Here is a 17177-nt window from a genome sequence, read left to right as displayed (position 1 = left end):
AATATGGGAGGACAAAGGGGAGACAAAAGTAAATTGACAGCAGAGAATATGCTCAAGGCAGGACTCGACCAAACTGTGCAATGGACTTCATCCACAGAATGCACTGTTCCATCACAGACAGCATTTGGGACGATTTATAATGTGGACATTGTCAATGAAGTGTGCAATTGTCCAGCAGCAACAACAAGAGGTATTTTTTTAGCATCTTAAGTCAGTCCAACAATGTTTAAAAGTACACCATCAAGTATGAATTGTTGAAATCAAGATTATTAATTTCGGGTACCGTATATGGTTCCCGGAAATGCTTATCCTTCTAAAGCACCTAATTTCACTTCAGGTATTCAGTGGAATTCGTGTTGTTTATTATTGTTTTTTACTGTTGTTGTAAATGTCTTATGGTTTTATGAGTCTCCTCGGTTTTGATTGTTTTTGTCTTCCAACAAGGCATTATCAACCGTCATCAGGTTATACAAGTGCAAATAATCATTTTCCTCATCAAATTTTCTAAAACAATACGATCCAATTTAAGTAAATCTTTACTCAACGTTCATTAGTGGTTTTGTTTAAAGTTTGTACAATTGAAAGTGAACCATAAAGGTACAAGTTATTTATGTTCCATTCTCTACTATTTTTCAGGAATGTGTAAGCATGTTCATTTAGCTGAATTGATTGCTTCTAAAAGGAACATCGACCTTACTGTAGAGCGCAGATCAGAAGCAATGGATGTATTTAATGCAGAACAATATTTTTATGACAGAGATAACAACCAGGTAGAGGTTTTGTCAAGATTGGGAAATGTATCAGTTGTTAATTTGACCTCTTTCAAATGTACATGTTTTGCCAATAGCCATGGTAAACATTGTGTTTGTGTGATGGTAGCAAAACTGGTAGTTCCATCACCTGACATAGAGTCTACCTCAATTGATGAAACAAAACAACAATTAATTGAAGACAAAGAAACAACCGACCAGGCTATTAAAAGAAAAATTGAGGAAATCAATTTATATGTAAACAATAAAAATTTCCAGACAATTGACGTGAAAAAAAAGAAAGCTATTTGTCAAGCACTCACAACGGCATTACATATTTGTAAGACAACCAACTTTTCCAAAACAACAAGAAAGCGAAAGCAGCAACCGCTGTTTCCAAGCAGAAAATCCAAAAGTCCAAAAACTGATCATGACTATTCAGTAAGCCGAAAGTGTGTTCTGAAAAAACGGGGGCGTAAAGTTAATGATGATGGCAGTTTCAAATCTACGCACAGAAAGAAAGGATCCATTCGTAAACCATTTCAATGAAAAAAATAATGAAATATTATACTGATTTTGAAAAACTGCCTTTTCTAGATATTCGTTTAAAAATTGTATATGTTACATAGGTGCTTAAATGCTTTAAAAGTAGGACATATACAGTTTGCTCTTGAAATGTTTTGCAAAGATACTGATGTGAACAAATGGATATAATTTAATATAACAAATACCTATTCCTAATGATGATTTTGTCAAGCAGATAACTTGGCTAATTATTACATTGGACTAGGTCTGTTTGTTGTCTCAAGTAGGTTATATTTTTTAAGCAAATGATCAAATATGTTTTAAGTTAAGATAATACGTGTCATGTGTCTAATAAATCATTACCTGGCAGCATTGTCTGTATTGTCTTCCAAAAGGCCTCAAAAACTTTCCCATGCATTGCCTTGTTTACATTAGTTTTATTTAGTTCGGCTATAACATGGCCAACAATTTCTCTGCAAATATAAGTTAAGACAGCAATTTTATTATTATAGGACATTTCTTTACCTACACAATTTTATATAATGACACCATCTTAATTATTCTAGTTTTAATAAGAATCACTTAATCTAAGCAAATAAAAGACTTAATTTACAAGAATGCATTTTATTTTATTGACTTAAATATTTTTTTTTAAATGTTTTAATATGTTAATACTATATTGCTTAATTTATGTCATTACTAACAAAAATTGTATTCAATAATTTCAAATGTTTCCTAGCTACAACAAAATAGAGCATGTTAAACCGTTGGAAAATAAATGAGAATAGCAATGTTATACATATCAATAATAAAACAAAGGACCAAGTCGAATTGTAAGGCCAAATTAAATAGTAATTTGTACATCAATAATTATAAGTCAATTGTTCTACCTAGCTTTCTGATAAACATGTAGTGTGGATTGTTTCAAGTTTATGACCAGTAAGAAGTAGATTGTATATGATTTTATAGTTAGTATTCTAACGATGCTATTAATTTTAAAATGATTGATTCCATGTCATTTTGCTTTGAAAAGTTTATTATTTAGTACACAGAGAAATGTGAAACCTTGAGTTGTTTTTTACGTTTTGGTCGGGTTGTTGTTTCTTTGACATAATCCCTGTGTCCATAAAGTTATATTAAAACGAAATCTGTTTTTAAACAGCTGGTAGTATGTTTGTGTTTGACTGTATATTAAAATGATAACTACACATTTCCATTCGCTTTTAACACAATTGTTCATTTTCTATATATAGACCTCGAGTGTAAAAAGATAGATTGCATTATAGACTTGATTATGAATTTATGATCTGAATTTTGTCACAAATTTAGTCTAGAATAATTATTGAAACAGATAAGCAATCAATTGAATAGATGAGAACTCAGTTTATAATTGATTGTTGAGAAGATAAATACATAATGATCATGGTATTTGGAAAATGTATGTTTTATATATTTCATGTTAATCTAGATGTTTGCATTTTCTATTGTGTATTTTATTCCATACTCTTAGTATGTAATAAAGATGTCAAGAAGACGATTGCCTTTGTAGCCATTATAAATCCAATGTTCATAAAATCTGAACAATTGAATTCTCCTCAAACACTTACTTAGTTTTTTCAGTGTCACCCTTTTTTGGGCAGATGTCCCTTTCTTTTTTTTGCATACAGCCTTTTTGGTTGCTTCTTTGTCAACAAGAGCCTCGGTCAAAGTGTTTAAAGATTGAACTTGATAGTCAACATCACCTGAAAATGAAGTGAAATACAGTTGTGATCTTTTCTTGAAGTTAAGCTGATAAATATATGTAATAAGACACATTAAGCACCGTTATGAAAGTTCTTACAACTTAAAAAAATGTCTTACAGATTGGCAAAGCGACATGTATATGATTCACAGTAGACATATGATTTCAAAAGATACAGTTATATACCAAGGGATCATAAACTCAAGCATGAACAATATTATGGGCACCACATAATAAGCTGGATCTGCTAACCAATATAGATAACCTGAGACCACCCTAGTTTTTTATGGGGTTTATGTTGCTCAGTTTTATTTTTTCTATATTGAATTATAATGATTACATTTTTAACTTTCCATCATTTTTTTAAATTTTTTTGCTCAGCTTTGTCAGTTTGTTCTCCAAATTTCAGTTTGATTGTTCCTTTCGACCCATTCACCATTCCTTACCTTCTAATCAATCAATGCTTAAAAAAACACGAGATCATCAATTTATGTGTTTTAACCAGCATAAACTGTTTTCTTTGAGAATCAAGTGTATTCACTAAAGTCTTACCGTTTGTTAACATGGACCAGGCTGATGTGATCGGTGGCACTATGTTTGTTGGTTTTGGAATCAAATTGACTAGTCTTGAAAGTTCCTTTCGATTTTGTTGAGTAGTATTTGATTTCCCTATTGTCAAGTAATCACCTATCTGGTGAACTGACATTCTGTCTGGTCCCTGGACTCTGGCCGTGATTTCATCTCCCTTCACCATATAAATCATTCTTTTCTCCGTTTTGTTTGTTTTCATTGACTGTAGTCTACTTCTCACAGGTCTAATGTCTTTTTAAAATAAATTGGAAAATAATCATGAACCCTTATGATAAGATTAATGAGAAACTTAAAATTGTGTTTTTGTTAGCCTATTAAAAGAAATCAATGACTTGAATTATTTAAGGCACAATGTAAAAATAAATGATACAGGGAGCTTCTAAATGTATAAAATTACCAAGTAAATATCAAACTAGTATATGTATAGGTTGTTACTAAACAGATAAAAGCCATTCCTGAAAATGTGAAGGTACAGTCATCACACAGGACATTTAGCTTTGTTATTCATAAAAAGTAATTGGAAAGACAATAATAAACAAGTAATGATTCATATCCAAATCCATGAAGTGCTAAATATAATGATTGTTGAGGTGAAATATAGATTGTTGGTGATCATGGTATGCAAATGATCAAAAATATAATGTACATACTTGCAATCCTAAACTCCTCAAAAGAAGTAATCTCATTCCAATCCGTCGTCTCACTTGTACCTGTTGAGATAAGAGTATTATTCAGGATAATTGATAAGAAACCAATCAAAACACAATTACTTTAATCATAAAATGTAATCCTAGTTATCTTCGGTAATTAATTCCTGGTGGTTGTATTGATTTTGTGTACAAAATAACTACATAATATCAATGTCTTGATCATTATGATACCATTTTTAGAAACAAAGTGACATTTTACTACCCCAATATCTCCTAAATAAAATTAGGTTGGGGGTTGAGCCAGTCAACTCCAAAGCCTGCCCTGTGAAGAAGTATATTAAAAACTTCAATTGTTTTCTTTATATAAAGTATAACAAAAACTATTATATGCTTCATATTTAAAAATATATCATTCTAAAATAGGAAAATAATTCATTTTGGTCAATTTCCCTACTTTTTTGTCACCTTTTTCAATGTTCATAAATTTAACTATGGCGCCACATCTTGCCCATTCAATTTTGATGAAATTGGCAATATCTTGTTAAGTTGACCACATGTAACCAATTCAATATTTTTGTAAAGTAATCTCAACAAAATGAAATTACTTTTCAATCAAACCTAAGTAGCATTTTTACAAATATCAATAACAAGTTTTAAGTTCAAAAAGAATGATAGTTTCAGTATCATAAAACTTAATGAACTTATCCATCATGATTAAATGCATACATACCACTCTCATCTACATTTTCTGTTGACTTCTAAAAATAGAAGATAAAAATTATAATGATTGTATTAGGAAATCAATTGATTTATCAAGAATTATCTAATAATGATAAGTATAAATTGTCTACATAATCAATTTTAAAAATCCTCTTGACAAAGTAAGAAATTTTAATTGTTTTCTAAGATTTGTTTTTTAGACGACTCTGAAAGACAATGTACATTTTTTAATGGTTATTAATATATTGAAATTAATATAACAATATAACATATTCTCCCTGAACCAAGAATGTATATCTAACCTGATCTTCATCTTTTTTCTGGATCTTCGGTTGTCTAACATTATCTACTAATGAAAAGAAATAAGACCATGAACCATTCAAATGTAAATGTTGATATTTTTTTGCAATTTATATTAACATTAATTGTTTCATTTTCTGTTATAAAAGACTAAATAAAACAAATTTTATTTGCGTAAGTGTGTCCAGAGGTTACCATATTTCATATCAACATAAGGTGATCAGAGGTGACAAAATCTGAAATCTACAGAAGGTGACCAGAGGTAACCAAATCCCATGTATGAATAAGATGACCAGATGTAACCAAATCAATTATCTGCATAAGGTGACCAGAGGAAGCCAAATCCGAAATATGCAGAAGATGACCAGATAATTACAATATCTGCATAAACTTAGGTAACCAAAACTTATATTTAAATCAGGTGACCAACAGTAACAAAACCCTATTATATCTTTTAAAAGTGACCAGTAATTACCAGATATCATATCTTGGGAAGATGACCACATGTATCCAAAATTAAGAATTTTGTAAGGAAATTCTAAAAGAATATTGAATTTACTTTTCAATCAAACCTAAGTAGCCGTTTTAACAAAAAATGATAACCAGTTTTGTGTTAGAATAGAATGATAATTTCAGTATTATAAAAACTTCATGTACTTATGCATCATATATAATGATTATATATCACAAATTAAATGCGTACATACCTCTTTCATCTACATTTTCTAGTGACTTCTGAAAAAAAAGATAACAAATACAATAATCGTATAAGGAAATCAATTGATTTATCAAAAATATCTACAGAGGATAAGTATCAATTATCAACTGAACATGCTCTTGGCAACGTTTGCAAATTAAATCATTCTCTAACGTTTGTTTATAGATGATCATGGTAGACAAAGTTCATTCTGTTAATTGTAATAAAATATTAAAAGTAATATATAATACTTTTCTATATTCTTGTTGAACCCATGATGTATATCAAACCTGTTTTTCTACTTTTTTCCCTCTCTTTGATTTTCTAGCATGTTCTAAAATGATAAAAAAAACACAACATGACCAGTTGTAGGTAAATATTGATGACAAGAAATAACCAAATTCGAATAATACATAGGGTGGCCAGAGATTTCCAATATATGCATGAAATGAACGGAGGTAAACAAATCCAATATCGTCGTAAGGTGACCAGAGGTAAGTAAACACATTCAATATCGTCGTAAGGTGACCAGAGGTAACCAAATTCTATATGTTGTTCAGATGACCAGAGGTTACCATATACCATATCTTGTAAAGTTGACAACATGTAGCCAATTTAAATTTTTATAAGGTTATCCCAAAAGAAAAATGTTTTTTTTAATTAAACCTTAAATGCCATTTCACAAAATTCGTAACAAGTTTAAAGTTTCAATAGAATAATAGTTGCAGTATTATATAGACACAAGGCGCTTATCCATCATAAATAAGAATTATATTTAACAAATTTAATGCATACATACCTCTTTTATCTACATTTTCTAGTGACTGAACAAGAAGATAAAATATATAATGATTACATTAGGAAATCAATTGATTTATCCAAAATAATATAATGAGGGTAAGTATACATTGACTTAATAATCAACTTTAAATGCTCTTGTCAACGTTTGCAAGTTCAAGCATTTTCTAAGATTTGTTTTTTAAAAGATCAGGATAGACAATGTTCATTCTGTTGAGATCATTAATATTTTAAATGTAATATGCAATACAATTCTATAGTCTTGCTGAACCAGTAATGCATATCAAACCTGTTCTTGTTCTTTTTTCCTTCTCTTCGATTGTCTTACATTTCCTACAAATAATAACAAAAAATAACATGACTTATGTTTTGATGACCAGAGTTAATTAAATCTGAAATCTGCATAAGGTGACCAGAGGTCCTCAAATCCAATATCTGCATAAGGTGACCAGAGGTTCCCAAATCCAATATCTGCATAAGGTGACCAAAGGTCCCCAAATTATATATCTGCATAAGGTGAACAGATATATAACAAATCAAATTTCTTCATAGAGTCACCAGAGGTCCCCAAATCGGAAATCTGCATAAGAAGACCAGAGGTCCTCAAATCCAATATCTGCATAAGGTGACCAGGAACTCTAATCCAATATCTGCATAAGGTGAACAGAGGTCCCAAAATCCAATATCTGCATGAGGTGACCAGATTTATCCAAATCCAATATCTTCATAAGGTGACCAGAGGTCCCCAAATCCAATATTTGCATAAAGTGACCAGAGGTCCTAAAATCCAATATCTGCATAAGGTGACCAGAGGTCCCCAAATCCAATATCTGCATAAGGTGACAAGAGGTTACTAAATCTAGTATCTGCATTAGATGACCAATGGTAATCCGATTCCATATCATGTTTAGATCACTAGAGATAATCTGATACCATATATGATAAAATTGATCACTTATAGCTAATTAAATATTTTTCTAAGTTAATCCAAAGAGAAAAAGAAATTTTTCAATCAAACCTAAGTAGCGATTTTAAAGCTATCGATAACAAGTTGTAAGTTTAAATAGAAATTTAGTTTCAGTATCATATAGACGTAATGAACCTATCCATCATACTAAAAAAATGATAAAATAAATACAAACCACTTTCATCTTCATTTTCTGTTGACTTCTGAAAAAAGAAGTTAAATATTAAATAATCGTATAGGAAATCAACTGATTTATCCAAAGGATCTAATGAAGATACGTATAAATTGACTTCATTATCGGCTCTTGACAACGCAAGCAAATTCAATTATTTTTAAGATTTATTTCTAAATGATCATGGAAAATAATGTTCATTTTTTCTGTTCAGTGTTACTTAGATAGTAAATATAATGTTATAGTATTCTATATTTTGAACCAATGATATATACAAACCTGTTCTTCTTTTTTCACCCTCTTCAAATTTCTCACATTTTCTACAAATGATAAAAACAACTCAACATTTAAAAAAGAAATTGTGGTATTATTGTCAATGAGACAACTGTTCACAACAAACCAAATGACACAGAAATTAACAAGTATAAGTGACTGTACGGCCTTCAACAATGAGCAACGTCCATACCGCATAGTCAGTTATTAAAGGCCCGGAAATAAGAAATGTAAAATAATTCAAACGATCATACATCTAAGACTACATATGACCAATTTTTGTAAAATTTAATGACCAGTGAATAACAAAATCCGAAATCTGCAAAAGGTGTCAACTGTCAAGAGAATTCCAATAACAACAGAAAGTGACCAAAGATAACTAAATACAGTATCTGCTTCAGGTGATCAGTGTTAACACAATTCTATATCATTTTAAGGTTGCTTAGGGTACTCAAATACCATATCTGGGAAAGTTGACCATATGCAGCCAATTAAATATACCAAAAATAATTAATTTCAATCAAACCGAAGAAGCCATTTTACAGCTATCGATAACAAGTTTTAAGTTCAAAAAGAAAAATAGTTGTAGCATTATATAAACATAGTGTATGTTTTCATCATATTAAAGGTTTGATACAATAAATTAAATGCATACATACCACTTTCATCTACATTTTCTGAGGACTTCTAAAAAAAAGAAGATAAACATCTGATATTTGTATTAGTAAATTCAATTTTATTTATCCATAATTATCTTATGAGGATAAGTAAAAATTGACAAAATTTTCAACTGTCAATGCTCTTGGCAATGTTTGCAAGGTCAATGATTTTCAAAGATTTGTTCTTTAAAAGATCAGGATAGACAATGATCATTCTGTTGAGTGCTATTAATATTTTAAATGTAATATGCAATACAATTCTATAGCCTTGCTGAACCAGTAATGCATATTAACCTTTTCTTGTTCTTTTTTTCCTCTCTTCGATTGTCTTACGTTTCCTACAAATGATAAAAAACATAACATGACTTATGTTTTGATGACCAAAGGTAACAAAATCCAATATTTACATAGGGTGACCAGAGGTCACCAAATCCAATATTTACATAAGGTGATCAGAGGTCACCAAATCTAATATTAACATTAGGTGACCAGAAGTCACCAAATCCAGTATTTACATAAGATGAACTGAGGTCACCAAATCCAATATATGAATAAGGTGACTAGAAGTTACTCCATTCTAGCATATTAAGGCAAACAGAGGTTAACAAATCCGAAGTGGTTAAGATGACCACATGTAATCAACTTAAATATTTGTGTAAGGTAATCAAGAAACAAAAAAAAATGATTAGTTCAATCGAGCCTAAGTGGCCATTTTACCAGAAACGATTGCAAGTTTCAAGTTCAAAAAGAATAATAGTTGCAGCATTATATAAATATAGTGTATGTTTCCATCATATTAAAAGTTTGATACAATGAATTAAATGCATACATACCACTCTCATCTACATTTTCTGAGGACTTCTGAAAAAAGAAGATAAGTATATGATAATTGTATTAGTAAATTCAATTTTATTTATCCAAAAGTATCTTATGAGGATCAGTTTTATTTTATTTAATTATCAACTGTCCGTGCTCTTGGCAATGTTTGAAAGATCAATGATTTTTCTTAAATTTGTTTGTAGATGATCATGAAAGATAATGATCATTGTGTAAAGTTTTATCGGTACATTAAACTTAATGTAATAATATTCTATATTCTTGTTGAATCCATAATGTATATCAAACCTGTTCTTCTTCTTTTTTGTCTTTCTTTGATTGTCTCAAATTTTCTACAAATGATATGAAAAACATCAACTAGTTGTATGCAAATGTTATTTACCAGAGATAACCAAATCTGAAAACTACATAAGGTGACCAGAGGTAACCAAATCCAATATTAACATAAGGTGACCAGAGGTCACCAAATCCTATATTTCCATAAGATGACCAGAGGTAACCAAATCCAATATATGAATAAGGTGACTAGAAGTTACCCCATTCTAGCATATTAAGGCCAACAGAAGTTAACAAATCCCATTTCTGGCTAAGATGACCACATGATATCAACTTAAATATTTGTGTAAGGTAATCAAGAAACAAAAAAAAATGATTAGTTCAATCGAGCCTAAGTGGCCATTTTACCAGAAACGATTGATAGTTTCAAGTTCAAAAAGAATAATAGTTGCAGCATTATATAAACATAGTGTATGTTTCCATCATATTAAAAGTTTGATACAATAAATTAAATGCATACATACCACTCTGATCTACATTTTCTGAGGACTCCTGAAAAAAGAAGATAAGCATATGATAATTGTATTAGTAAATTCAATTTTATTTATCCAAAAATATCTAATGAGGATCAGTATTATTTTTATTTAATTATCAACTGTCAGTGTTTTTGGCAATGTTTGAAAGATCAATGATTTTTCTTAAATTTGTTTGTAGATGATCATGAAAGATAATGATCAATGTGTAAAGTTTATCGGTATATTAAACTTAATGTAATAATATTCTATATTCTTGTTGAATCCATAATGTATATCAAACCTGTTCTTCTTCTTTTTTGTCTTTCTTTGATTGTCTAAAACTTTCTACAAATGAAATGAAAAACATCAACTAGTTGTATGTAAATGTTAATTACCAGAGATAACCAAATCTAAAATATGCATATGGTGACCAGAGGTAACCGAATCCAATATTAACATAAGGTGACCAGAGGTCACCAAATCTGAAATCTACATTAGGTGACCAGAGGTAACCAAATCCAGTATTTCCATAAGGTGACCAGAGATAACCAAATCTTATATATGAATAAGGTGACCAGAGGTAACCAAACCCGTTATTAACATAAGGTGACCAGAGGTCACCAAATCCAATATATGAATAAGGTGACCAGAAGTAACCCCGTTGTAGTAAGGCAAACAGAGGTTAACAGATCTAATTTCTGGTAAAAATGACCACATGTAATCAAAATTAAATATTTGTGTAAGGTAATCAAGAAACAAAAAATGATTTGTTCAACTAAGCCTAAGTGGCCATTACCAGAAACGATTGCAAGTTTTAAGTTCAAAAAGAATATTAGTTGCAGCATTATATGAACTTTGTGTACATATCTATCATATTAAAGGTTTAATACAATAAATTAAATGCATACAAACCACTCTCAAGGTGACCACAAGTATTCAGATGCAATATCGCGGTAAGGTGAGCAGAGGTAACAAAACCTAATATTTACATTATGTGACAAGAGCTAGCAAATCCAATAAATACATATGGTGACCAGAGGTAACCAAATCCAATATCAGCATAGGTGACTAGATGAACGTATTCCAATATTTACATAAGTTGACCTGAAGTAACCAAATCCGTTATCTTCATTAGGTGACAAGAGGTTACCAAATCAATTATCTGCATAAGGTACACAGAGGTAACCAAATCCTATATATGCGTAAGATGACCAGATGTCACCAAATCCTATATGCGGAAGGTGACCAGTGGTAACAATTCAAATATTTGCAGAAGGTAACCAGAGTTAACCGAATACTATTTTAGCATAAGTTGACCAGATGTAACAAAAGCCGCTATTTGCATAAACTAACAGAGGTAATCAAATCCAATAATTGCATAGGTTGACCAGAGGTAATACAATACTTTTTTGCATAAGATAACCAGAGGTAACCAAATTCAATATTTGCATTAGTTGATCAGAGTTAACAAAATCTGAAATCTGCATAAGGTATTATCCATCATATTAATTGATTTAATCAACAAATTAAATGCATACATACCATTCTCATCTAAAATTTGTATGGACTTCTGAAAAAAGAAGATAAAAATATAATAATTGTATAAGGAAATCAATTGATTTATTCAGAAGTATCAAGTGAGAACAAGCATAAATTGACCCGATTTTTAATTGTGAATGTTCTTGACAATTTTTGCAAGTTCGTTAATTTTTTTTAGATGATCAGGAAGAAAATTCGATGGTAAAGTGTTTTCAATGAATAAACATTTAAAATGTTATGCAACAATCATCTGTAGTCTTGATGAACCAATTATAGATATCAAACCTGTTGTTGTTCTTTTTTTCCTCTCTTTGAATGTCTAACTTTTTCTAAAAAAAAGAATAAACAAAATCCATGAAGAGAAACTAAAGGTTAATATTTTTAAAGTCAGTACAATTCAGAGTAAAAATATATACTCAAATTATTAAATTGCAATATAAAAAAAGGGTAACCTCTCTGTCAAGTATAGATTACCTTGAACAACACGAACTATTTAGTGCTTTTAAATAAGTGTGGGTGAAACATAAAAAAATTAATAGCTTAACGTGAACTTACTTCTAGCGAAAACTGTGTGAATTATATATATTCATAGGAATTAATTCAGAAGCATGCTTTATTATTTTTTCTGCATGCATTTATGTTTATCTATCATTGATTATAATGTAATGTAAAATTGATACAGGATAGAAATGAAGTTGTGATAAAGATACATGACTTCACAGCAGAGATAATAAATAAGGAAATTGTAATTATTGTGTCAAGCAGAACATTAAGTGAGAACTATAATATGTAAAAGTAGTGGCATATTGACTACACATTGATTATATTTGAAGCGTACAGATTTAGGATAAAGCACACCAAACTAAAAGTTCACAGTATTTTATACATTACCATACATCTGTATATAAGAAACAAAAAAATAAATAAAATCCAACAGCTTATACAATGCAAACAAGAAACTGACAAGTTATATAACAAAATCATTTGAAAAGACAATATTTAAAGAAGACTTAAAAAGTAGTGTGCACTAAGCAAACGGTACCTATGCCAGCGTCATTCTGTATTAATCAACTAAGTCATGAGGGGGAACATTAAACGTCTGCCTTTACCATGTGAGTCTGAATGTGAGAACAACAAATCTTTGGATTTCAAAGATATCTTAGAATAAGTTCATTTAGTGCAATCTATAAAAAATGTAAGAAATATCAACATGAATATATCTACAAAAATTAATAAGTCGACTTCTGTTATGAAATTAAACGCAACTTATAGAATTATTGAACAAATGGAAGAACAATGATCATTCTACAATTTTGTTATATCGCATTTTGTCCTTGCAAATTAAATTCTATTTCATTGTATTACTTTAAAAAAAACTTAGAAATGGTAGAATTTTCTATTGCACTCACCAGGTGGAAAAATTGAGCACAGACTGCATAGTCCTGGAGTCATACACTTTTTGTGGAAATTCCTTTTACAGCATGAACATGCTCTCTGCAATATTTAATAGACATGTTCAAATTCTATGAATTAATGTAGTTATTGCGAAAAATGTTAATATTAGTGAAAGTTCATCAAATTGATATAAAAAAAAAACATTTATATTCTAACCTACAATATCACAAGGTTCTGTTAAAAAATTATCAATTTTAACCATAAAACAATTTAAATAAGCAATAAAAATAATAAAGCACCCTGTTAAGTTGAACATCAACGATCTATAAATGTATATTTACCATGTTAGTTGGTTCTTTAGCACACAAGAAGCATGTCATAACAGCACCTTTTGTTTCTATAGTAAAATAGAAATAGATGTTAACATGAATTAGGAACAACATTCTTCTGCTCCAAATCACAAATTGCAGCAGCTGATAATAAGTCATAAAATTGAAAATGTTTACACTTGGTTGATGTTATTTTTTACGTTCCTTCCCGTAGATGGTAATTATGATGGTGATGCTCATTGATGACAGCGGCAGTTTATATGAAGAAGACAATCGCATAAATATATCGGCTAACTTAATTAGACCTACAAAAACTAGTTGATTATTAAACATCTACTTTCCATGTTTATATTTCCATTAATAAGATCGTTATATTTGACAACAACACATTATCATACATATATAAGACATGGAATATCATAAAAATAAGTACAGTTTGAGCTGTAGAAAAAAGAGAGAAATTATTACAGAAAACAACCGGAATTATTAAGCTATTATTTCCAAACTACATTTTTAAGTATAACATATCAATAATGAATAATACATTAAAGAAACATAAATACATCATTTATAGCGTAAAGAAATTTGGTCAGAAACAATAGATAAAATTAAAAACAAATCATCAATGAATTGAGATAAACATCAAAGAAAAGGATTTCAAACACATTATTGAACATGTTAAAATTCATATTCCCTTTTTATTAGATTCACTTATTGTCTAGCAAGAAGATATTAAGTATTTACATAACATACGGTACTATTAGTAAATGCTTTTATTCTATTGATTACTTACGCACAGCTTGAACAATTTCACTGCCAATTGTGAATCTTTCAGCTTGGACGTTTAATTCCAAAGATGTATCTGTCTTACTTAGGTATCGGTCGAGGAACTAAAAAAATAATTCTTAAATGTACACATTGTTTTGTAAATTTTCTATGGCCTGTTCAAAACTGAATGTTTAAATTACTGAAATGATTCGTGTAGGCCTAATAATGATATAAAAATGTTTTTTTTTACAAAAGGTTAATTAAAAGTACCACATATTTATTTGTTTTTCTTTCCATTACATTTAAAGTAATTTATGCAAATCATAGATTTGGTTAAATTTCACACAACCTTTGTGCTTTGCGGATTTTACTGAAATAGTTTACATGATATATATTCCAAGTTATTGTTTACACATATTTAAATAAACAGGTTTGGGAAACAAGTTGTTTACAACTTACAACAATATTTTGTTCATCTTGTTTGTACGATTCTGCCTTTTTTTCAAAATTGTGATCTTTATTAGTATATATATATCATTGATTTAAGATTCAAGCTTCAATTGAACTTTCATTTATTAACTCTCAATTCATACATGCAAAGCCCAATGTTTTATGTACCTTCAAACAATAAACACCACATGAGCTAAAATCATTTTGCAGAGGATACCCAACTGCTGTACAGATTGTCCATGTACCAAGATCTCTGCTTTTAGTGAAGTAGCTACATAATATAATATGAAAAGAAAAATGTGTTACTTAAAATTGATATATATTAAAAAGTCAAGCTGGCTATAGCCATAATGCCAGCCATTGCCTTACCCCGGACTGTATCATAGAACTTACATGTCTAGCTAGATGTATGATACTTAAGGAGATATTGCACATTCCATAGAAAACCGTTCATTTGACCAACCTTTCTAATGTAGGAAAAAAAATAATTGCAGCTGTTTTAAAGTTGATATCAACAACGTTTGGAAAAAAATAACTGGTCTTCAGTTCTTACTGCTATATTCAATTTACAAAGCTGTGCAATCAATAATACAATTATAGTTCAATTCCAGTATCAACCAGAAGTAATTTTCATTTTAGATTAACAAATTATATTTCTCTAGATTTGTCCTTATAACTTGTGACTCACTTCTGAAAATTTCAGAATTATAAACTTTTTTTTAAGTATATATATCAAACACAGAAATAAAAATTTACTTTGAAACAAATCACATGCATTAAAGCAATAAACGACTGTCATGTAACTACAGTTTCAATCTTACTTGAAATTCTTTTCATATGTTCTCAATTTCTTTGATATTTTGAGCGGGTCCATAATTGTCACAATATGGTGTTGGACATCCATAACCTGAAACAAAAATTATTCTCTCTTTTTAATTTCACATACTTAAATCTGTTTACATTAACATTTATAAAAAAATAAATATTTTGCTTAATTACTGGTTGTTGCTCAATGTTCAGAAGCAAATATTTGATAATATTCTATACGAAGAAGCCAATATTTTATATCTGATATTTCTTTTCTAACTATCATTTCCATGCAGTATAAATGCTTTCATATAAATGAGTGCAAAATCAGTTGGAAAAATGTATGAGAAAATATATATATTAAGTCAAGTAAGTTGAATTAAGTTATAGAAGAACAACTAACATGACTAAAAACTCAACGAAATGTCTGAAATGCTGTTCTTGCAACTCATTTTTCTATTAACTTATAACCTCATGGAAAAATGCCTGAATAGTGTAATTAATAACATTAATTGAGCAAATAAACCTACCACAGCAACCCAATGACACTTCCCGTCATTAATGCACCCAATGACAGTGTCATACTGTTGTATATCGTCCTAAAAAAGTATTGTAAAATGTTATTATTAACTTGCAAACTGATAAAAAAAAGACCGATGAAACATTAAATACATTTTATAAACAGCAATATAATACCATACACAATACAATATTTAGCATATTGTTTTATTATTTATCATTTGATAATTTACATATATCATCAATATGTTAGAATGTCTTATTATTTTGTTAAAACGTGAAAGGCGAATTGGTAATATCCAGCTTTTAGCTGTAAAAAGAGTAATCTATGTGTAAATCAAAAGCACTTATATAAAAAGAGTTTATAACAGATGATTATATAGTATTATACCTTTTTAAACCAAGTTACGCTTTTCCTCCCTTCAAAAATTGAGGTCAGAATCAGACAATCTGCACGGGACACTTTCTGGAAAACGGAAATATGTATAAAACAAATTGTGTGACAAGAACATTGGATTTATTTAACTGTTTCTATTACATCGGAACGTGAAATTATATAAGGTTTTTCTTGCCTGGTTCAATACTTCTTCAAAGTCAGTATGAAATTACCCATCAAAAATACGAGGAATAAAAGTAAATTCATTTTTCTCATAGTTAATGAGTTGTGCATATATTTCCTTAACGACAATTCCAAATGGGATATAACTCTTATAAGGAATATCCAGATAGCTTCGGTTAAATAATATATGACATCATAAGGGTGTAACGAGTAATTGAGTAAACTAATAAAATATCGCAGTAGATGTATCTACACGCAAAATCGAGATTGGGGAGGTAACTCTATTAATGAGAGTAAAAAGTCTTCGTTAGGGCAATGGCGAAAGCTCATAAGCTGTACGA

General features: G+C 29.6%; 3 protein-coding genes across 3 annotated transcripts; 1 reads left to right on the top strand and 2 right to left on the bottom strand.

The window, feature by feature from the left end:
- LOC127732442 (uncharacterized) lies at window positions 1-1643 on the top strand. Its single transcript, XM_052241477.1, has 2 exons — window positions 1-190; window positions 637-1643. Exons 1-2 carry the CDS (start codon window positions 4-6, stop codon window positions 1296-1298), a joined length of 849 nt encoding a protein of 282 aa, XP_052097437.1. The 5' UTR covers window positions 1-3; the 3' UTR covers window positions 1299-1643.
- Window positions 1640-12907, bottom strand: LOC127732378 (cilia- and flagella-associated protein 251-like). Its single transcript, XM_052241412.1, has 19 exons — window positions 12901-12907; window positions 12295-12374; window positions 12013-12040; window positions 10772-10815; window positions 10480-10507; window positions 9968-10011; window positions 9676-9703; window positions 9137-9180; window positions 8843-8870; window positions 8190-8230; window positions 7914-7941; window positions 7061-7104; window positions 5984-6008; window positions 5279-5325; window positions 4987-5014; window positions 4257-4316; window positions 3568-3837; window positions 2882-3016; window positions 1640-1747 (listed from the first exon to the last, which is right to left on the bottom strand). The coding sequence occupies exons 1-19, from the start codon at window positions 12905-12907 to the stop codon at window positions 1725-1727; spliced, it is 1032 nt and encodes a 343-aa protein (XP_052097372.1). The 3' UTR covers window positions 1640-1724.
- A 479-nt stretch (window positions 12908-13386) lies between these two features.
- Window positions 13387-16740, bottom strand: LOC127732377 (uncharacterized). The gene is made up of 7 exons (XM_052241411.1): window positions 16669-16740; window positions 16289-16357; window positions 15773-15858; window positions 15120-15222; window positions 14527-14623; window positions 13746-13801; window positions 13387-13503 (listed from the first exon to the last, which is right to left on the bottom strand). The coding sequence occupies exons 3-7, from the start codon at window positions 15853-15855 to the stop codon at window positions 13387-13389; spliced, it is 456 nt and encodes a 151-aa protein (XP_052097371.1). The 5' UTR covers window positions 15856-15858; window positions 16289-16357; window positions 16669-16740.
- Between the last annotated feature and the right edge of the window lie 437 nt (window positions 16741-17177).

This window comes from Mytilus californianus, unplaced genomic scaffold (genome assembly GCF_021869535.1).
Source record: "Mytilus californianus isolate M0D057914Y unplaced genomic scaffold, xbMytCali1.0.p SCAF_24, whole genome shotgun sequence".
NCBI lineage: Eukaryota > Metazoa > Mollusca > Bivalvia > Mytilida > Mytilidae > Mytilus > Mytilus californianus.
Note: the sequence above shows the minus strand (reverse complement) of the source record. Positions and strands in the feature narration are given on the sequence as shown.